Source organism: Hoplias malabaricus, chromosome 13 (genome assembly GCF_029633855.1).
Source record: "Hoplias malabaricus isolate fHopMal1 chromosome 13, fHopMal1.hap1, whole genome shotgun sequence".
NCBI classification, from domain to species: domain Eukaryota; kingdom Metazoa; phylum Chordata; class Actinopteri; order Characiformes; family Erythrinidae; genus Hoplias; species Hoplias malabaricus.
In genome coordinates this window covers 6,869,751-6,891,614 of record NC_089812.1, presented here as the reverse complement: position 1 = coordinate 6,891,614, position 21,864 = coordinate 6,869,751, and the positions used below count along the sequence as shown (strand labels likewise).

The 21,864-nt window shown below is 41.4% G+C and overlaps 3 protein-coding genes across 15 annotated transcripts in view; 2 read left to right on the top strand and 1 right to left on the bottom strand.

The window, feature by feature from the left end:
• Nucleotides 1-232: 232 nt before the first annotated feature.
• On the top strand, nt 233-6,388 carry gtf2f1 (general transcription factor IIF, polypeptide 1). Of its 2 annotated transcripts, none has more exons than XM_066642327.1 (14): nt 233-460; nt 1,129-1,191; nt 1,341-1,387; nt 1,505-1,577; nt 1,705-1,898; nt 1,993-2,163; nt 2,284-2,492; nt 2,628-2,784; nt 3,080-3,138; nt 3,746-3,883; nt 4,090-4,163; nt 4,260-4,398; nt 4,854-4,986; nt 5,105-6,388. In XM_066642327.1, the coding sequence occupies exons 2-14, from the start codon at nt 1,180-1,182 to the stop codon at nt 5,307-5,309; spliced, it is 1,611 nt and encodes a 536-aa protein (XP_066498424.1). In that variant the 5' UTR covers nt 233-460; nt 1,129-1,179; the 3' UTR covers nt 5,310-6,388. The 2 variants fall into 2 exon arrangements, with proteins under 2 accessions (XP_066498424.1, XP_066498423.1); XM_066642326.1 differs by having other exon boundaries at nt 1,100-1,191.
• A 40-nt stretch (nt 6,389-6,428) lies between these two features.
• On the bottom strand, nt 6,429-9,276 carry alkbh7 (alkB homolog 7). 2 transcript variants are annotated; one of them, XM_066642329.1, is made up of 5 exons: nt 9,194-9,276; nt 8,552-8,727; nt 8,083-8,256; nt 7,793-7,917; nt 6,446-7,413 (listed from the first exon to the last, which is right to left on the bottom strand). In XM_066642329.1, the coding sequence occupies exons 2-5, from the start codon at nt 8,663-8,665 to the stop codon at nt 7,293-7,295; spliced, it is 534 nt and encodes a 177-aa protein (XP_066498426.1). In that variant the 5' UTR covers nt 8,666-8,727; nt 9,194-9,276; the 3' UTR covers nt 6,446-7,292. The 2 variants fall into 2 exon arrangements, with proteins under 2 accessions (XP_066498425.1, XP_066498426.1); XM_066642328.1 differs by lacking the exon at nt 9,194-9,276 and having other exon boundaries at nt 6,429-7,413; nt 8,552-8,976.
• A 9,928-nt stretch (nt 9,277-19,204) lies between these two features.
• Nucleotides 19,205-21,864, top strand: part of cacna1aa (calcium channel, voltage-dependent, P/Q type, alpha 1A subunit, a) — an 86,853-nt gene continuing 84,193 nt past the window's right edge. For all 11 annotated transcript variants that reach the window (XM_066641925.1, XM_066641929.1, XM_066641927.1 and 8 more), the window contains exon 1: nt 19,205-20,623. In XM_066641925.1, the coding sequence (XP_066498022.1) occupies nt 20,280-20,623 (344 nt within the window). In that variant the 5' untranslated portion in view covers nt 19,205-20,279. The remainder of the gene's footprint in view (nt 20,624-21,864) is intronic.

The window sequence follows — 21,864 nt, the reverse complement described above, 5'->3', positions numbered from 1 at the left end:
GTAGGTATGAGTAAAGGTTTTGAGTTTTATGAAGTCAAAAAAAACTTATAACAGGAAGTTTTTACATATTTACCATGTAGAATTATTATATTAAAAAATACAATGGTCGCGTTTCCAATATTGTAAATTACATTTAAAATCTTAAAAAAGAGCGAGAAAGTCAGGGTTTTTACCGTGTCCTTGTCCCTTTAAGAAAGCCTCCACTCCGGTCCACTAGGCGGCGGTGCTGTGGCCTTAGCAGGGGAAAACACGGTGTTACCGCACGGCTTCTGCTGTGTACGGTTCTCTCTGTCGTATTTAACTGTTTAAAGAGTGTTTTCTTTGAGATAAAATTAATTTTAGATGATTTCATTTGAAGCTCTGTGTCTGTTTGTTGCTGAGGGCCGTTGAAAGCTAACTGCTGTGTTTGCTAATATTAACAAAGAGATTTCGCGGGGTTTTGGCGAGCAAGAGGCGTCCGGTAAGATTTACACACCATAAAGTCTTGTTTATTTAATAATGTATGTTTAAATTATACCTTAAAACTTATTTATTGCTTGGTGTGATGTACACCTTCACAAAATATAATTTGTGAGGAAAATAAATGATCCAGTTTCACAGATGAGGATTACTATTCTAAACTTCTTTTTTATTAACATTTATTGTCCGTTTGATCAGCTCTACTGCGGAGCCTATGCAGGAGCCCTGTGTAATGCTGCCTTTACAGACTGTAGTGCATTGCTCGCTCTGAATACATTTTTAGCCCCCTTTCATCCTGTTCTTCAATGGTCAAGGCCCACATAGAGCTGGTATGGTATTAGTGTGTGGTGCTGGTGCAAAGTGGATCAGACACAGCATTGTGCCAGTTTCTCAATTACAGCTGGACAGAGATTAGTTCAGTGGAGTATATCCTGTGACCTGAGTCCTCTCACCACTGACAAAGAGTGAGAGGATGACCAACTCTCATCCTGCAACAACAGATGAGAACCTACATGGTCAGCTGATAAAATGAACAGTGGTTGTAAAAACAAGGTGGTAATTTTAATTTTATGGCTGATGGGTATGTTTTCTTACTTATCGGGTCTAGTGTTTATATTGTAGTGTCTTTGTATCTTTATAGGTAAGAGTTTTTGGTATCGCCCGCTATAGATTACCTGCTGAACTCTGTGCCAAAAGAAGGACGGCAGGAGTTCTAGAGACATGGCATCACTGGTAATGTGGACTTGCTGAAAGCTCAGTTCTTTACTATGAACCATTTTTTAAAGATGTGTTGTTATTATTTTTGTCTGCCTTTCTAGATAAACTCTTCAGTGATGTCATAATCAGTTCAATAAGTGTTTGTGTTCATACTTGTGTTTTAGGGGAACAGCAGTCCCTCTGCGACAGAATACATTGTCAGAGTTCCCAAGTAAGTGTCTCCCATAGACTTCAAACCAAGTAATCTATGTCAAACTGCAGCATTCAAACAGAAGTTTGGGTTTGTGTTCCAGGTTGAGAGTGACTCTGTCCTCTTTTTGTCCAACAGGAACACCAGTAAGAGATACAATATAATGGCGTTCAACGCGGGTGATAAAGTCAATTGCTCCACATGGACTCAGGTAAAATGGCTTAGCTCAAAGCGGTTGGTCCTTTTAGCAAGCAGATTGTGTTTATTTATCATTCTGATAAACAGTGTGTTCATTATCAATGTGTGGACCTATGCTGCCTGTTTTATGCTGGGGCTAGGCAAGGATGGAGCGAGACTTGAGTAACCGGCGCATATACGGAGAGGAGGAAAGTCAAGAGGGAGCTGCTGGCAGCGAGTTTGGGAAGAAACAGAGGGAGGAGGCACGGAGGAAGAAGTTTGGGATTGTCACCAAGGAGTTCAAGGTTGAAGACCAGCCTTGGCTCCTCAAAGTCAATGGCAAGGCTGGAAGAAGGTAATATTTAAATGTTAATAAGGAGTTTCTTTCTCAGCCAAAAGCCAAAATATTACTGATGCTCAGATTTCTGGCTCTGCCTTTCTGTGTTTAGGTTCAAAGGCCTGAAGAAAGGAGGAGTAACAGAGAATGCTTCCTACTACATCTTCACCCAGTGTGCTGATGGGGCTTTTGAGGCCTTTCCTGTGCACGGCTGGTATAACTTTACTCCAGTGGCTAAACACCGCACTCTCACAGCTGAAGAGGCAGAGGAGGAGTGGGGCAGGTGAGAACCACATATAGATATGTCAGGAAAATGTATAATATGTAGGTTTCTGTATTACAATGTCAAACTAATCACAGATAAGTAGATCTAATGGCGTCTGAAACCCCTCTACTATTATAGACGAAATAAAGTGGTGAACCACTTCAGCATCATGCTCCAGCGGCGTCTGAGGGAGCAGGAGCATGGAGAAGAGGATGAGGAAGCGGCAGGAGAGAAAGGAGGAAAGAAGAAGAAAAAGAAAGGCAGCAGAGGAGGGGACCTGCGCATCCATGACCTGGAGGATGATCTGGAGATGAGCAGCGATGAGAGCGACAGCAGCGGAGGAGAGGGTGAGCTCACATTCAGAGAAATGGCATAAATTGAAGGGAAACAACAGATCTGAGATGATTAAGGCTGTCCTCTTCTGACTTTAAAATAACCTTATGTCACACCGTAGTATCTTTCATTTACTGTTGTGTTCACAGATGGCGAAGACAAGTCAAAGAACAAGAAGGACTCTGTGTCCAAGGCCAAGGCTAAAAAAAAGAAGAAGAAGAAAGACAGTGATCATGAGGGACTGGAGGACAGTGATGATGGTGATTTTGAAGGTCTGGAAGTTGACTACATGTCAGACGAAAGCAGGTAACACTGAGGGTTGTGTGGTAATGAAACACCAGTAGCAGGTTAATATTGTTGTAAAATTAGTGTGATTCTGGAACTGATGCCGTTCTGACACTCGTCAATGATTTAACCATGTATTTTCAGTTATTCCTTTGGTTAATTATTACTAAAATATAAATATGCCCTGTTATTGCCGAACCTTTTTTTTTTTTTTTTTTTTTTGGTAAATTACAAAGCCTGCAATTTCAAATCAAATTGATTATGGGTTCATTCACATGATCTGAACCTGACCTTTTTCACCCTGTTTTAATTCCAGTTCAGAAGATGAGGAGCCGGAGAAAGCGAAGCCCAATAAAGGAGATGACGTTCCAAAAGGTCAGACATGAATATCTCACTCACACTACTGTCTTCTGCAGAGTTGAGAATAGAAACAAATACAGGCCCAAAGGCTGCTCTGAATCTTTAACTTGTAAATCCAAAGCCTTCTCTGATGTTCCAATAATTAGGCTAAAGTCTGAAAACACGTTGGTGCCTCAGTGATGCCCTGTTGTGAATATTTGCACCGTTTCTTAATGACCTGTAAAGCTAGTGCATTGTTTAAACACCAGGTTTTTGTCTCCGTTTAGACCTTCCATTCACATTAAAACAGCATTTAATGTCACTGAAAATGGAGGTTTTTGAAAACCAATGTGTTTTTGGAAATGCCAGTGTCGGTGTTCTCGTATAGATGATAAAAGCAGCTTTTTGAAAACGCTGATGTCTCACAGATGTCTCTGGCTGAAATTCTACTCGTTTCTCACTCCCTAATATTGTGAATTACATAAGTCAAAGTCTAATTTGGCTAATTGAGATAACTGGGCTTACTCTGTCTGTGCATTGTTTTACATTATTTCACTTGGTGAGAAATCTCATAATGAATCTGAATTTCTGAGCTGAGTGTATGGTTACACAGCTAATTTGTTTTTATTTTTTTGCTCTTCAGGGATTGATGAGGCATCAGAGAGTGAAGAAGAGAGCGAGGAAGAAAACAAGAATGAGGAAGAAGGCAAAGAGGAAGAGGAGGAGGAAGAAGGGAAGAAGACCCCAGTACAAGCAGAGAAAAAGAAGAAGAAAGAGAAAGGTGCAGGGCACACACTTCACTCAGCATATCACATTTATTTTTTAAATAAGGGGTTAAAAACCTCATACCTCATGTCACAATTTGAGTCCTGTTCAAAAATAGTTTTTTTTTTTTATTAGGTGCTATCTGCATATTTTCCACAAGAGTCTTGGATCAAGTCAATATTGAATCTAATATTGTCATTGTGATTTTTACCTGTGTTATAGACAGCAGTGGAGAATCTGACAGCTCTGAGGAGAGTGACATTGATGGAGAGACAGCATCTGCACTTTTCATGGCGGTAAAGATCTTCACAGTTGGCAGATGATCATATGGACAATGAATTAGACCTTGAAGTTTGAGGTTAAAATATGACTTTTTCCTTCTCCACATACAGAAGAAACGAACTCCTCCGAAGCGAGGGGGTCGAGGCTCTGCAGGAAGCTCCCGAGCAGGAAGCCGCCCCGGAACCCCTTCCATCGACAACGCCACCACCTCCAACACGCTGCGCGCCGCTGCCAGCAAACTGGAGCAAGGTACACGCCCACAAATGTAGTCATAAAAATGCATACATCACTATTATGTTATTTGTTGTTTCTGTATCACAATCTATACACACACACAAATTTTATGGGTGGTGGATAATAACCCAGTACATCCACAGTACCGTCAGCCCTATTTATACGCAGGGGATTGGTTCCAGTTGCCCTCACTGATTCCAATGACCATGGACAATCAAATCTCTTATATAATATGGTGTAGTATTTGCCACAAATGCTTACGTACACTTTAAATCACCTCTTCATCACTGATCATCACTAATAAAATGGAAATGCTATAAACAGTTGTTTATACTGTATATGTTGGCGAGTAAATGATGAGAAAATGCTGGAGTTAGATTGATGTTTTATGAAATGGTGGGAGGCTACAGCAGGGTGTGCTATACATCACTTAGCTGATATGACATACAGTCACACAATGTGTTCTATAGGCAAGCGGCAGGCAACGGTACCCAGTACAGACACTCCAACGGCTAAGAGGCTGAAGATGGACCCCAGTTCTCAGAGCCCCTCAGGAAAGAGCACCCCTCAGCCAGCATCTGGAAAGTCAACCCCAAGCTCCAGGTAAGTCCAGGCAAAAAGATCATCAGCATGCACCCATAATGTTACATATACAAATGATTATTGCATTTCAGCATCAACAGAGACATATTATTTCCATCTGAATTTCTCTCTCTCTCAGTGATGTGCAGCTGACTGAGGATGCAGTGCGGCGGTATCTTATCCGGAAACCCATGACCACCAAAGACTTGCTCAAGAAATTCCAGACCAAGCGCACGGGTCTGAGCAGCGAGCAGACTGTAAACGTGCTCGCCCAGATCCTCAAGAAACTCAACCCAGAGAGGAAGAACATCAACGACAAAATGCACTTCTACCTCACTGAGTAAAAGAGACCCCACTACCATGGCCAGAGCACATAGAAACACATTTTTCCTCTATCCTGCTGCTGATGTTACGAGGAAGATTTACACCTTTAAAACCATGTTATGGATATGGAAGGAAAAATCCAGAACACAGAGAATGGAAGGGGGATATGTATAAATGTGTAAGAAGGGGTACTACTAGGTCATGTGAACTGGGAAGGATATTCAAGAATACATGTAGAAGAACATTCTAGACCAGTGTGAATAGGGAAGAACCTACTGGAAGGCTGTGAAATGGGGAAAAATAATTTAGAACATTTTAAAGATAACATTAAATTCCAAGTAGTCTAACCCGGCTTGCATTTGGTTGGGGTGCTCTGGCCCGAAGACTCTTTCTTCAGTGTTGGTTGGCCTGCTGACTGGACTACTAATTAAGTTTTAAGAGCTCAGTGTTTGAAGAATTAACTGGAGGAAGCTATGTTAGAAAAGAGGTTCTGTGAAGGGGAAGAATAATGAAAAAGGAGTCTTCAAACTCAGTATTCTTTGTTAATAATAACTTTCATCTTTTCAAGCTCATCTAACTTGGGCTTGGTAATTGGCAGAAGAGTCTGTGTTCTTAAAAGAAGGGGAAAATGCAAACGGACACAGTGGGGGGTATCAGAGATTAAGACATGCAACAGAGAAGAAAATGTGGGTTTTTGATGATAATTTTCCACTTAATATTAATGTTTTCGGAGGGCCCTTTTTAAAATGGTGGCATGTTAGGACAGGCCTGCGGGGTGTTTAGGCTTTTATGGGATTAAACCAGATATGATTTTTGTATTTTTGACTGCCTTTTTAGTTCAGTAGTCACCACAGATGAATCTCCTACAAGTAGGAATGTGTGTCTCCTATTTAAAATAAAAGCTATACCTTGTGTTCAAATTCATCCTTAAAACCAATGTCCCATTGTTAGGGATTTAAACTTAAATCCTCTCATTTTAGCACTTTTCCAAGTTTGATGTACAGCTACATTTATTACTCAAAGAATGTCATGGAAATCCAGGGCAACGTTAATAGACTCACACACATGAGATTTATTGTTGCACAAACTTTTAGTACATATGACAATGGTGATCTGTTTAATCAGACAGTCTTGGGATTAAAGCCCCAATATCAAACATTTTTCATCATTTCTTCTCAGGTGGTTTACTAATAAGCTTTGTGTAGTTTACATTACCAGCTTCTAATGATGGATAACCAAAGGCTGAATTCTTGAAATTTAAATAATAGCACTTGTTGGTGGCTCAGAAGTCTCCCAATCTAAAGTGGGTGGCGCAGCAGGTAGTGTCGCAGTCACACAGCTTCAGGGGCCTGGAGGTTGTGGGTTCGATTCCCGCTCTGGGTGACTGTCTGTGAGGAGTTGGTGTGTTCTCCCCGTGTCCGCGTGGGTTTCCTCCCACAGTCCAAAAACACACATTACATTGGCGACTCAAAAGTGGCCGTAGGTGTGAGTGAATGAGTGTGTGTGTTGCCCTGTGAAGGACTGGTGCCCCCTCCAGGGTGTATTCCCACCTTGCGCCCAATGATTCCAGGTAGGCTCTGGACCCACCGCGACCCTGAACTGGATAAGGGTTACAGATAATGAATGAATGAATATACTAAAATGTACATGGTGTGGGATAGTGCATATAACTACTGTCGTTTTCTCAGAAGACATAGGTTCAGTGCTGCACTTGGAGACCACACCATGCCACATCGATAAAAGTTCTTGGGCAAGAGCTTTAATCAGTAATGTGGGCACCATGGGGAGAGGAGCGTGAGCCAAGCTATAAATATACATGAAATACATTTATATTTTGTCTACCAACACAAACGGTGAATAATATACTAAATTAAATTAATCAGAGTACTTCCTTGTAATGTATAATTTATCAGCAGAATCTAAAACACTGCGTCTGTGTACAAGTCAGACCGTCCAACGTCATCCACAGTGGTGCAGCATCTTAAAGTCCCCCATCTGGTCGTCTAAACGGGAAGATTCCGGCAAATAACAGAGATACGTCGATGACGAGGCACTTTCTGTCCAGAGAAGTAGGACTCTTCATCTTTCAGGATCTCGTGTGTGAATTTAAAGCGTGCTTCATCTCTGTGAGAGGGTTCAGAGTGTGTTAAACTGTAAAGCTGAGTATATTTTTTTAATTTAAACCAATGGTTTATCCAAATGTAGTTGATCAGTTCAAATAGGTTTGTCTTAAGTTTCGGTTGTGATCTGAAGCTGTGAGGCTGAAGGTGGTAGTACACTTTGGAAACGTATCCCCTAACAATTCATTCCACGCTGTGTTAAAAGGCCTTTGTGTGGAAAAATCTGAAATAGTATACAGCTAAATTAAAAAGTTCTGTTTTTATTTCCCTGTAGATTTAAGTACAGTATTTTGACCTAGTATCTGAAAACTGGTAAACATTGTTGTCATTCACTGGCTTGGAAACTACGTGTAGTCAGAAAGGAATGTGTCCTGTTTTTTTACCTCAGGATGTAGAGAGAACGACGACTTAAGAGCAAGTCCACCCAGTCAGCAGAATTCTCCTCTCGGACCAAACGCATTACACTGTCCGAAAGAAGACAGATTCCTGCAATGGTGCTCCCACAGAACTGAAAATAAAAGTATAACACTGTGTATGAGGACTTGGATGAGTAGTCTGAGGTAAATCTTTGAGTGCAGAACTTTTGAGTGATTTCCCTTAGGTGGACACTGGCTCTGAACTAGTGCCAGTATGTGTTATTGTTGGTTAGAAGCAGAATGTCTTGTGATCATACCTTCACACTGTCCACATGAGGTTTGATGAATCCAGTCTTGTCCAAGTCCAGGACATGTACAGGCCCCAGCAGTGGGCTTCCTTCAGGAAAGGCTGTGGCTCTAACACGAGCTAACACACCTGTGCACTCACTGCCCCACTGCAGCTTCTCTGTCTCTCTGAACCCATGAATGGCCTAGAATCAGGTCAAATATAAAGCAAACGACTGGCGGCGCATCATTTAATTTTTTTTATATCAACACAATTTTTTAAATCCAGGGGTCACTTTGAGTGCCCCTGGTTCAACCAGCATCCCCCACAAGACTGAATGGGTTTAAAATTGTTTTTCCTCAGTTTGTCCACCAGGTGTCTCCAATGCACAAATGTTTTACACACTATCAATTTGCTATAACAGAGAGAGAGAGAGAGAGAGAGAGAGAGAAAGAGAAAGAAAGAAAAAAAGAAAAAGAAAAAGAAAACAGTGTTCGTACATCGTCCCAGTGGTTAAACTCGTATCTCCTCTTCTTGAGTCCGGGCTCGAGCTCTCTGAGCAGCTCCTTCTCCTCTTCCTCAGTGATGAAGTCCTGTCTGACCTCCACGTGCATCAGGACCGAGTTTAAGACGGATGTGGAGGACGCGCATATCCAACCTGGCGCTGATTTAACACCTGGAACGTCAGCATTAATATTTTTATTATAATTATTATTATTATTAACGTGGAGTGGTGAAGGTGTGGAGTGTGAGACACTCCTGTACGTTACTGCACAGAGCGGCTTTACTCTCTTCTCACTCTCAAACCACACCCTGATTAACGGCCTCATGCCGCCGCAAAGTGGCCGAAAAACCCTCATACTACGATAAAAATCACTATATTTAACATATATTCGTATAAGTCATTCTTTCAGCCAAACATGGGCGCCATAGCGAATTTGCTATGAATTGTGGGTAATGTAGTTTTTTATAAGTTAAGCGGCTCCACAAAGCTCCGCCTGCTGTTCTGGAGGCTTGACCCTAAACAACCGTACCATTAACAGTACATTCACGGCACTGCTCTTTTAATCAGCCCGTTCACCATATGGGAGCACTCGGTAGTTCTACAATTACAGACTGTAGTCTTTCTTTGCTCTACATACTTTGTTAGACCCTTTATTCTCCAGAGCTCAGGACACAGCAGGTGTTACTGGGTGGTGGATCATTCTCGGCGCTGCGTTGACCGTGACGTGGGGGTGTGTTAGCGTGAATCTCGTTTCTTAATCTTATCCCAACATTCTTTTCGAGTGTTATCTTACCCGTTAGACTTGAGCTACCAGGTGTTTGTTGCACTGGTATGGAACAGAACGTTCATGTTTCTATTAAAAACGCTAGAGGGCGCCATTGCCTCACAATCAGCAGAATGGAAAAGAACAGAATGTAATCATTTTAAAGCGCCCATACCCTGTGTTTTTCTCGCGGGTTGTATAATGTTCCTGGAGATCTAATGACGATTGTGAAGAGTTCAGAACATCACTGATCATTTCTAATATTTCTTTATCCCTTAGAATTAACGTTGTTTATATTTCACATACTCATTGTGGAACATTGTGTGATAAAGCAATTCCAAACTTACTTGGAATAAAATATTTTTTACAATGACCATCTTCCATCTAAAGTTAAGAGGTTTTTTCCCATCTACTTTTTTTTTTAAGTTTTCTTTGGCCAGGTATAATATGTAGATGATCTCTGTTCTGATTGGATGCTCTGTTGCTGCTCCTCATTCAGATTGTAGTCAGGGCTGAAACGCTCCTTAAATAAAGCATCTACGATTGTTGGAAAACAGTTTTAATTTTTACATTCAGCTGCACCATTTAAGGAGGAACGTTGTGTTTGAGGGCGAAAAAACTACTGTTATTTGTACGTGGCTGAAGTTTAACTTGTCTGTACGTTTTTTGAATTACCACAGAAGCGCATTTGTAACTTGAGTTGATTAGTTTTGTAGCACTTTCAGTAATGCAGTTAGCCGTCTCTCAAGTTTGGAGACTTTTCTACCTTAAGTGATCAGAAACTACATTAAAAAGTCAATATTACCCACTTATGGAGCACTATTCTGATTTTAGTTAATGCTTTTCAACATTCGGAGTTGTCTCACTTGCATTATAAAAACTCCAGATGCTTCTACCATGAGCACACAGAGAGAGAAAGCCTAGCATACTAGACTGAGACAGTTTGTTTTTTTATTTATTTACTGACACTGTGGCTTTGTAAACACTGTAGACCAGTTTCAAGCACGTGAGAAGACCAGCGAGCCGCAAAAGGTGAGGAAACATCTTCTGAATTTTATAAAAACGTTGCCTTTAAGTGCTGCGGATGAATATTAAGACGTGTAAATAGATTGTTTTCTGTGACATCACCAAAGCGGTGAATTCAGAATGAGAAGTGAATCCTCACTTTTTCATTCATTTATTTACATATTCATTCATTCATATTCTGTAACAATTTCTTTGTGATCAGCGTCATGGTTGGTCCAGAGCCAACATGGAATCATTGGGTGCCAATCAGGGACACGCCCTGGACAGAGCTCTAGTCCATCACAGGGCATCACACACTCACCCAGTCACTCACACCTGTGGACAAATTTACATACTAACTCAGTCACATACACACTCACAGATGTGGACTATTTCACACACTCAGACTTACACTCTTTTGGTTCCATGAAAAACATTTTATTATACATTATACATGTAAATTAAATTTAAGTCGAGTGATGGGTTTTTAAACCTTTAAAAGGTTCCTCACACTCACACCATTTTAACAAACATGTTTCTTTATGGAACCAAAGGTGGTTCTTCTATGGCATCACTCAAGTAACCTTTATAGCACCTTTATTTTTAAGAGTTTACAGTGTTACACAGCCAATACACTAAACTCCTCACAGACAGGAACTCAAAACAAGGATTAAAACCAGGACCCCAAGACCCTGGAGCAGTGTGGCAGCAGCACTATTTGTTGTACCACCAAGAACCTCAAAAATGTCCAGTACACATTTGAAAGAAATTGATTTATCAAGCTATGGACCCTTTAAAGCACTAGCTGCAAAATATTTTATTATGATTCCATAGGGTGTGCACTAAGAGTGTCTTTGTCATTTGGTCTCCTCCTCCTTGACACTGTATATATCCAGTAGGGAATCTAAATCACTAGTTGCTCTGTGTCAAATATATTATATACTGTTTCGATCTGTTCTTTTAAGCCATTTGTAGCACACCTGGAAGTAGGGAGCCGTATGAGATCGAGCCTTTATCTCTTGTTACAGTATCAAAATGTCCATTGAGCCGGTGACTGATAGGAGATTCTTGCCTGCACCCTTAAGCACAAACACACACAAACAAGCACAAACTCCACATTGACTGCTTTTCCTCATCAATTAAGCCAACTGGCTGTAATGACTGTAATCACCCTTAATTGTAATGGTCAGACAGGCTGTTTATAGCAGTAAGAGGGCATTAGGCAGTCTGTAACTCACACAGATTTACAGCCGCTCTGAGGCTGAGTGCTGACACAGTACACGGCACTAGCAAGAGTCCTTTATACCTACAATATACTCTAAAGCTGTGTGGGTTAGGAGAAAGAGGACTGACAGGAATCACCACTTATACATTCCTCTACTCTTTAATGTTTGCTTTTGTTTAATGTATTATTTAACAATCTTTTTAAATGTAATTTCAGTATATGTTACAAAATAAAATAGAGTTAAATCTATAAAAAAAAAGAATACACCCCACTCCTCACAGACAGTCACCCGGAGGAAACCCACACAGACACAGGGAGAACACACCCACTCCTCACAGACAGTCACCCGGAGGAAACCCACGCAGACACAGGGAGAACACACCACACTCCTCACAGACAGTCACCCGGAGGAAACCCACGCAGACACAGGGAGAACACACCACACTCCACACAGACAGTCACCTGGAGGAAACCCACACAGACACAGGGAGAACACACAACACTCCACACAGACAGTCACCCGGATGAAACCCATGCAGACACAGGGAGAACACACCACACTCCTCACAGACAGTCACCCGGAGGAAACCCACGCAGACACAGGGAGAACACACCACACTCCACACAGACAGTCACCCGGAAGAAACCCACACAGACACAGGGAGAACACACAACACTCCACACAGACAGTCACCCGGATGAAACCCACGCAGACACAGGGAGAACCCACCACACTCCTCACAGTCACCTGGAGTAACAACTCCCTAAATTGTATAAGACAAACCCTGACATTCTTACAGAGCTTAATATGTCACAGGAGGGGTAGGGGGCATTGTGGCTTTGATTATTTAATTTGCAAGTTCTTTATAATCTTTATAATGTTTCCTGTTTTAACGGTTTCCTCCCACAGTCCAAAAACACACATTGGTAGGTGGATTGGCGACTCAAAAGTGTCCGTAGGTGTGTGTGTGTGTCTGTGTTGCCCTGTGAAGGACTGGCGCCCCCTCCAGGGTGTATTCCCGCCTTGCGCCCAATGATTCCAGGTAGGCTCTGGACCCACCGCGACCCTGGACTGGATAAAGGTTACAGACAATGAATGAATGACTGAATGAATGAAGCATAACTGTAACATAAAGTTTCAGGTTTCAATATCCTTAATCATAAGTTCCCAATGACACTGTCAACATTTCCAAAAGAACCGATTTTCTTGTAAGACATTGATGATGATGACGATGACGGCAAGATAGCACAAGGGCCACATTTGGCTCCCATACAGTTTGCCATGTCCATCACAGCCATATCTTTGTCAGAAATGGGACAGATCTGATTGTGTAGCTGACTAAGATTTTTTAATATGGAGCCATTTTCTGTTCATGTGCCGTGTGAAGTGAAAGTTTGCCAGCAGCTCCAGGTCTCGACCAGAAGTGGCCCGTATCCTGGTGATTCCTGGGTGGCGGCTGGTCACCAATAAAGCAATAAGAGTTAGATTAGAATAGCCTAAAATAAAAGATTAGAAGAGGCTTTTCTTTTTAGGTACACACACACACACACACACACACACACGCAGTCTCTGAGGACTTCCGTTCTCCTTTTCTCTCCCAAGAGGCTTTGATTGACAACATCTGCTCTGAGGAACACAGGAAATCACCAGAGCTTCAGGACTGAGTTTCATCACGTGACTGTACACTGCTATATTGATTGTAATATAAATAAAGCCCAGTGTGTGATTTCACACCCACACCGAGTCGCTAATACACCGGAGTGGACAGTGTCTTCTAGTCTGATCTTTAACCTGATCTACTGCATCTGTAGTCTACAGCTGATTACCACAGGCTATTATTCTGGAAAGGTTCCTTGCCCAAAACTAGCACCTCTTGTAATATTTCCAATTTAAAACCACACTGAATAAGACCACAGTGTTTAGGTTGGATGTAAACAGCTTATAGCATGGGCTATGACATCTGGAGCTTAGAATAGCATAAAGCATTATCACAGACTATAGCAGTCAGTTTCATGGACATTAATTTAAACATATTTTCCTGAAAAGGCTCAAAACACTTGCTTAATGATTGTTTTCCCAGGGAGGCGACAGAGTAAACCATGGCTATTCCTTCAATAATCTAATGGCAAAAAAGAGCTAATAAAACATGTTAATGCTAATGCCTGTTAGCCCCTCTAGGAGAATTGTGGAGAAAAAAGGTGTAATCATTTCTCAGTTATAACTTCAGTAAGGAGTGGACGTCTGGTTCCATTTACCACCACTGTGTCTGAATGTTAGAAACTGCCAGAGATTGTGTCACTGCTTCTGTTTTACTGTGTGTGTGAGTGTGTGTCTTCTGTTTTCCTGTTTTAATATTATCTGTAGGTGGTTGTTTGTGGGTAATCACACTGCATGTTAGGAAGGGGGAAGAAAAGGCTGGTCTTAGAGACAGGTGCACTGGGGCTGAAGGCTGGATGGAGGCTTTTTGAGGAGTGGTTGGCCCGCTTAGGGGCTCTGAGTGATTCTGTGCTGTTTAAAAATGCATTGTGCTGCGCTTGCATCAGCCGAGAGCTCCAGCAGCCGAGAGAAGGAGCCACGTGGCCTTTCCCCAAATAAACTACTCCACACGAAGTGAAGTGGCCCACTTCTCCCTCCCACACACTTATCCTATAAGTACACACCTCAGTACTGAGGCCATGCCATATCATTATCATTAAAGTTATCATTATCACGATGGACCGAACATTACAATGCACACTGAATGTCCACTTTATTATCAATATCCATTTATTTTTATGGTTAATATTATTGTTAACTGGTGTACATTCCACGTTTTGCATTACTGTCCAATACCCTGAGAGCCAGACAATGCAGATTCACTGACCACACCTCTTGTATAGGGCCTTCAGGGCCTTCATGCTTATATGATTCCTGTTCTATAACATCTTATTTCACCCTCCACTTCACAGTGTTGCCTCAGGTTAACAAACCCGTACGTCTTCCTCATTTTACAATAACATGATCCATGTTTACTGTCCACAAAAGGGTTAATGAAGGGAATGCTCTCAACAAAATAGTTTTATTCACATGACCTTGCTTGGACGTACTTGGTATCATATCCAGTGTAGCAAAATGTTGCTTCGAGGCAACATAGCACAAAAGGACCATGGTAACTGTTGTGTTTTGTTTTTTGTTAATTGTTTTTGAGAAAATTGCATTTAAAAATAACCTGCATGGTGTGTAATTGCAGATATTTTAATCTTTAACATTATGTTGCCAGATAAACTGGCCTGTGTGTGTGTGTGTATGCGCGGCTGTTTCTGATAAACTGGATGGCCTGTGAGTGTAGGTATAAGGGGGCTTTCTGCTGAAGTGGCTTAGAGTAGGTGCCTGTAGGTGTTAATAGAACTGTGCTGCGAGCTGTAGGAGTTAAAGCAGTGGATGGAGGTTAAATAAGGAGTGCAGAACTCAGTGTATGTACTGTTTATGAATTATTCATCTTCATGATTCATTGAGTTGTGCTGCTCTGCAGCGCTACACAGCAATATAATCTTAGTCTCTGAAATGTGTGTGTGTGTGTGTGTGTATTCTTTATGGCTGTCAGTATGGCAGCATTACACACCATCACAAAGTGAGCATTCAGTAATGCACCACTTTACACTAAGATTTCACTGAGAGGCGACCTGGCAAACTTCTCACTCTTTGTCTCTATCTCTCTCCTATTTCTTTATTACCACAGTCTTTGCCTCAATCTTTTTACTATCCATCTCTTGCTTGTTCTCTTACACATTTTCTCTCTACGTCCCTTATTTTCTGTGTACTCACTCTCACTCATTTTGTTTCTCTCTCTCTCTCTCTCTCTCTCTCTCTCTCTTTCTCTTCCCTACTGTGTTAGATTACTGCTGCATGCTGTAATGATGCACTGGGGGAGGGGGATTTTATTGGTGTAAAAGGAGAAGATTTGGCATCCTGGAGTGCCTGCCTGCTGAACTCCGGCTGTGTGACAACACTGAACACACCAGGGCACACACACACACACACACACACAGAGAGCAGAGCATGCAAATTCACATGGACCAACTTCATCACATTTAACTCTTAACATTCCAGAGATGTTATTATTAAACTGCATTAGTCAATGGTTCCTGTTCTTCTGTGATTATAATATCTTTGTGTATTTACCTCTCTCTCTCTCTCTCTCTCTCTCTCTCTCTCTCTCTCCATCTGCAACATCTCCCTCTGTATGGGCAGTTGAATCATCACCAGATGGGAAACAAAAATTCCTGCCATTTAGACATTTAGAAAACATTCCAGGATTTGGCATGAATATGCACAAAAGCCCCCCCCCCCCACACACACACACATCAGAAATATGTGTGAGAGTGTGTGTGTTGTCCTCTGAGGACTGATTAATGAATATAGGCCAATGTTTGGAACTTCTCTACATTTTTCTTTTGAAAATGCAAGCAGATAATTTCACATACCATCACACACACACACACACACATTGCACATGCAATTATTTCCACATGCCATTCAGACCAAGTGTTAATATTTTTAAGAACATTTTATATCATCATTGTCCAAGAAAAATCCATTGACAATTTTGTGGGGTTTTAGTTTCCTACAACATTTAAACACAGCAGCTTTGTTTGTTTGTTTGTTTGTTTGTTTGTTTGTTTGTTTGTTTGTTTGTTTTTATATTGCGTGATAATTTCATAATGAATGGACCAATAGAATGCTCCAAAATAACTTGGAAGAAAATCGTTTTACATTGATTTTCATGGGAATTTAAGAGGGTTTTTTCTTCTCATTTAAAGCTACTGTTTTGGACATATATTTTTCTTTTGGACAATGTTTTCCTAAAATAAAGGTAAAGAGGAACATTTACATCCCAAAAGTTATTTGTGTGTCTCCTAATAGCACATATTGCCTAATGTGGATTCAGGACCATGGAGAGGTCATTGAGCCATTTCATTCAAAAACTCTCCCGATATTAACAAGAATAGTGTTCAAACACGTTTTTACTGTCAGTACAAAACATTTTATATGTTCTTTCTTTATGTTCTTTCATAATTTACAAAATAAATTAATAAATAAAAACTGCATTCACTTTGGGTTATATTCTTCTGACCAATTAATTATTTATTTAAATGTTTCACAATTGCTTTTATTATGATTTTCTTAGGTAGTGTGTTTATGTTCTTAGCTTGGGTGTACCTTACACAAACAGCCGTTATTATTATCTCAGCGAGTGGAAAGTTTTCAGAGGACTGGGTCTTTCTCACTGTCTAAATATGTTTAAATTCCTTGTTCACGGTATTTAAGGTGGCACAGCTTTCTCATTTAGCACAGAGGGAAAGAGAGAGTAAATACTGAAGGGAAATCTCTGTCCATTTATTCTGTGTCTGTTGTAGAACATTACAATGACTGACAAAATACAAACAAACAAACACAAAAACAGTACAATAATTATATACAGGTAGACACAAAGTAACACAAACATAAATTCAGAGCCTTACATTTTTTTATTTCATGATCCTACTCTTCCAGGCAGTAAACCCTCACAGGTTGTGTTCTCTCCAGTGTCTGTCTACAGAGGCTTTAGTTTGGAAACACAGTTGTTCCATATTCCAGTGTGTTTAAATATATTCCTTAAAAGGTTGTTTGTTGCACCAGTGACACTTTGTGAACTTGACTGTGTTTGTTTAAATATTTGGAATTTTCTGTTCCACTTTAAGTAGTGTTCACACATCCAAATCACCCCTGTGTGCACTCTCCTAAGAACAGGCTTTTAGAAGTGAAGTACCTCACTCACTCAAACACTTGCTCACTCAATCACTCACATACTCATTTACACACTGACTCACATATTCACTCTTATTCAGTCAGCCACTTACATACTCATTCTATCACTCATTCACATACTCAATCATTCTATCACTCATTCACTTACTCATTCACATACTCAATCATTCTATCACTCATTCACTTACTCATTCACATAATCATTCTTTCACTCATTCACTTACTCATTCACTTACTCAATCATTCTATCACTCACTCATTTACATAGTCATTCTTTCACTCATTCGCTTACTCATTTACACACTCAGTCATTTTTTCACTCATTCACTTACATACTCAGTCATTCTTTCACTCATTCACTTACATAGTCATTCTTTCACTCATTCGCTTACTCATTTACATACTCAGTCATTCTTTCACTCATTCACTTACATACTCAGTCATTCTTTCACTCACTCATTTACATAGTCATTCTTTCACTCATTCGCTTACTCATTTACATACTCAGTCATTCTTTCACTCATTCACTTACATAGTCATTCTTTCACTCATTCACTTTCATACTCATTTACATACTCAGTCATTCTTTCACTCATTCACTTACATACCCATTTACATTCTCAGTCATACTTTCACTCATTCACTCATTTACATACACAGTCATTCTTTCACTCATTCACTTACATATTCATTTACATACACAGTCATTCTTTCACTCATTCACTTACATATTCATTTACATTCTCAGTCATTCTTTCACTCATTCACTTACATACTCATTTACATAATCAGTCATTCTTTCACTCATTCACTCATTTACATACACAGTCATTCTTTCACTCATTCACTTACATATTCATTCACATACTCAGTCATTCTTTCACTCATTCACTTACATACCCATTTAAATTCTCAGTCATTCTTTCACTCATTCACTTACATACTCATTTACATAATCAGCCATTCTTTCACTCATTCACTTACATATTCATTCACATACTCAGTCATTCTTTCACTCATTCACTTACATACCCATTTACGTTCTCAGTCATTCTTTCACTCATTCACTTTCATACTCATTTACTTACTCAGTCATTCTTTCACTCATTCACTTTCATACTCATTTACATTCTCAGTCATTCTTTCACTCATTCACTTACATACTCATTTACATTCTCAGTCATTCTTTCACTCATTCACTTACATACCCATTTACGTTCTCAGTCATTCTTTCACTCATTCACTTTCATACTCATTTACATACTCAGTCATTCTTTCACTCATTCACTTACATACCCATTTACGTTCTCAGTCATTCTTTCACTCATTCACTTTCATACTCATTTACATACTCAGTCATTCTTTCACTCATTCACTTACATACTCATTTACATAATCAGTCATTCTTTCACTCACTCATTTACATACCTAGTCATTCTTTCACTCATTCACTTACTCATTTACACACTCAATCATTCTTTCACCCATTCACTTACTCATTTACATACTCAGTCATTCTTTCACTCATTCACTTACATAGACATTCAAATATTTACAAATCAGTCACTCACTCACATACTCATTCACATACGTAATCACTCACATAAAGAGAGAGAGAGAGAGAGCAAAAAAGTAAAGTAAGGAGAAAGTGAGAGAGAGAGAGGCATCGAAACAGAGAGAGAGAGAGAGGCAGCGAAACAGAGAGAGATAGAGAGAGAGAGAGAGAGGCAGGTTAGGTTACCCTCCGTTGAAGGTGGTGTGTGTGAGCGTGTGTGAGCGCGCGTGCGTGTGTGCGAGGCTCCTCGAATCGGCGTCGCTCGCGCGCATCACGTGAACCCAAAGAGTGCCTGGGATCCGGGCACTGCGCTCAGATCTGTCGGTCGCCTCCGCCGGAGCTGGATCTAACCTTCATCTCCACCATCACCATCTTCATCGTTTTCATCCGGCGGCACGGGCGGAAAACCGCGGGGTGAACCTGAACAGAGACGAGCAGAGGCAAAAAGCGGAAAGAACGCGGAGGGAACGCCGTTCCCCCGCTGCTGCTGAAGGGATGGGAGGCCGAAACACCTTCCACACCTTCGGACCGACGCCTTCCCCGGTGAGAAGAGGAGGAGCGAAGAAATGAAACAAAACAAACAAACAAACAAATATGTTCTCAGTCGAGCGGGATCAAAGGTGTGCTCGTGAGCGTTTTTATCTGTCCGGAGGAGGTACGGGGAGCGTGTGTGAGGGCGCGCGGGGAACGGCACGGCATCCTCCTCCACACCGTTCCCAACATTGCGGATGTTTTTTTTTTTTCTTTTTTTTTGGAATCATTTTTTTGATGGGGAAATAAATAAATAATCATATAAATCCATTTTCCATTCATGTTTTTTCACATTTTTTCATCTTTTCCTTTTATAAAAATGCCGAGGGACCAAGAATCGAACTGATATTTTTTAACGATTTTACCCATCCTTAGAAGAAAGGATGGTGTGAAGAGTGGAGGGAGAGAGAGAGAGAGAGAGAGAGAGAGAGAGAGAGATGATGGAACTGGAAACGTGAAGAAGGAGAGGAAGAAGAGGAAGAAGGACCTGCTCGTGTAGAGATGGTGGGAGATGATAACGCAGTGACTGGGCGCGCGCGGTGACTGGGTGTTAACGCGGGACACAGGACATCTCGCGCTTGGGTTTTTGTTTGTTTGCGTATGTGTGTGTGCGCGCGTGTGTGTGTGCTTGTGTTTGTGCGTGTGTCTTTTTTTAACATTAAATTATGGAGACGTGAACGCGCCCCCCCCTCCCTCCCCCTCCCCCCTTCATTAATAACGGGAATGTGATGTGGTTGTGGCGGCGCGGCGGAGCCTCTTTCTTCTCCTCCTTCTCCTCCTCCTCCTCTTTCTTTTTCTTTTTCTTCTTCATTTTCTCCTTTTTGTCGGCCTCTCCTCCGCTCGTGCACGGCTCGCGATGGCGCGCTTCACGGACGAGATGCCCTCACGCTACGGCGGCGGCGGCGGCGGCGGCGCGCATGCGCACGGGCACCCGCACGGCCATGGGCACGGGCACGCGCACGGGCATGCGGCCGGCGGCTCGGCCCGCGGGGGCCTCGGTGGCGGAGGCCCCGGAAGGCAAGGAGGGCCCCCTGGGACCCATCGCGTCTACAAGCAGTCCATGGCCCAGCGCGCGCGCACCATGGCCCTTTACAACCCCATCCCCGTGCGCCAGAACTGCTTAACCGTCAACCGCTCGCTCTTCATCTTCAGCGAGGACAACTTCGTGAGGAAGTACGCCAAAAAGATCACCGAGTGGCCATATCCTTCACAAATCACCTGCTATGGGCTTTGTCCCAACACCTAGGTACCTCGCTTGCTCCCTGTAGTCTAGGTAGGCCACCTACTCTTCATTCTCTGCGCACGTCTAGTTACACCTGCACAGCACACCTGCTCAAGCCTGCCAGCATCTCTGCTTATAGTCAGTCAAGTTTAAGGCTGTATCTCAAATGTATTCTTATTCCCTATGTAGTGCACTTTACAGTGTCTTCTACACTCTTTATGAGTAGTTGTGCAGAGAGCCTAATGGACTATTTGGGTGTAGAATCTGATGTCAAAATGCCCTACATAGTGTACTACATATGGAGCTATGTAGCCATTTAAAAATCATCCAAATGCTGCATCCTTAAGTGCACACTTCTATAATAAATAGTGTGTCAAAGGCAGCACCTAATTGTATATTTTTAGGATAGTAATGCAATTCTGGACACAGCCTAAGTGGCAAACCGAATGTACAGATAGAATAGTTTTAAGAACGTCCCTTTCGGAAATCTGTCCTCTCAGCAGCCATCATGGAAGTTACTTCCACCAGAGACAAGACAAAGGAGGAAGTGACAGTTCACTTAAGGGATAAGTAGTAGTACCTTGTAATCCTCAACATGGCATCTGCCAATCAAAAAGTGTTAAAAGCTCCTAGTTTGTGCACTAGCCATAACGAGCACAATATATATATATATCAGGATGGCATTATCAATATGACCACATATTTTTCAGCTTGCCTGTGGTATAGTCAACCTTTTCCCACTTGACAGTGTTTTCAGCGAGCTGAATGGATCTTTGTACTGAAGATGGTGGGACTTTTTACAGATGCCATGTTGAGCATTACAAGCTATTCCAACCTGTAATGTTCCTGGTTTAGATTCACATTTGACTTTAGCTAACCATTTAAGAATCCTGGCTTGCTAACATTAGCTAGATTATGACCTTCATCTGGCAGATTTTATCTCCTAGCACAAGCTCAGCAAGCTAGCTAACTTTAGCATGCTAAACTATGAATGCCTTCAATGTAGCAGTAGTCAAATCTTAAAATGTGTATGCTTTACACTAGGACAAACGTAAGATGAGTTGGAAAACTATATCAGAAAAGATTGTCACACAGCTTTGAAAGTTAATGTTTAAAAAAAAGGAATGCAACAGTGTATAAGGATACATGATGCTGCCTTAACATTAGGCTGAAATAAGACTAGCAGGCACAGATTTAGCAAAGAAAAGAATTGAGACAA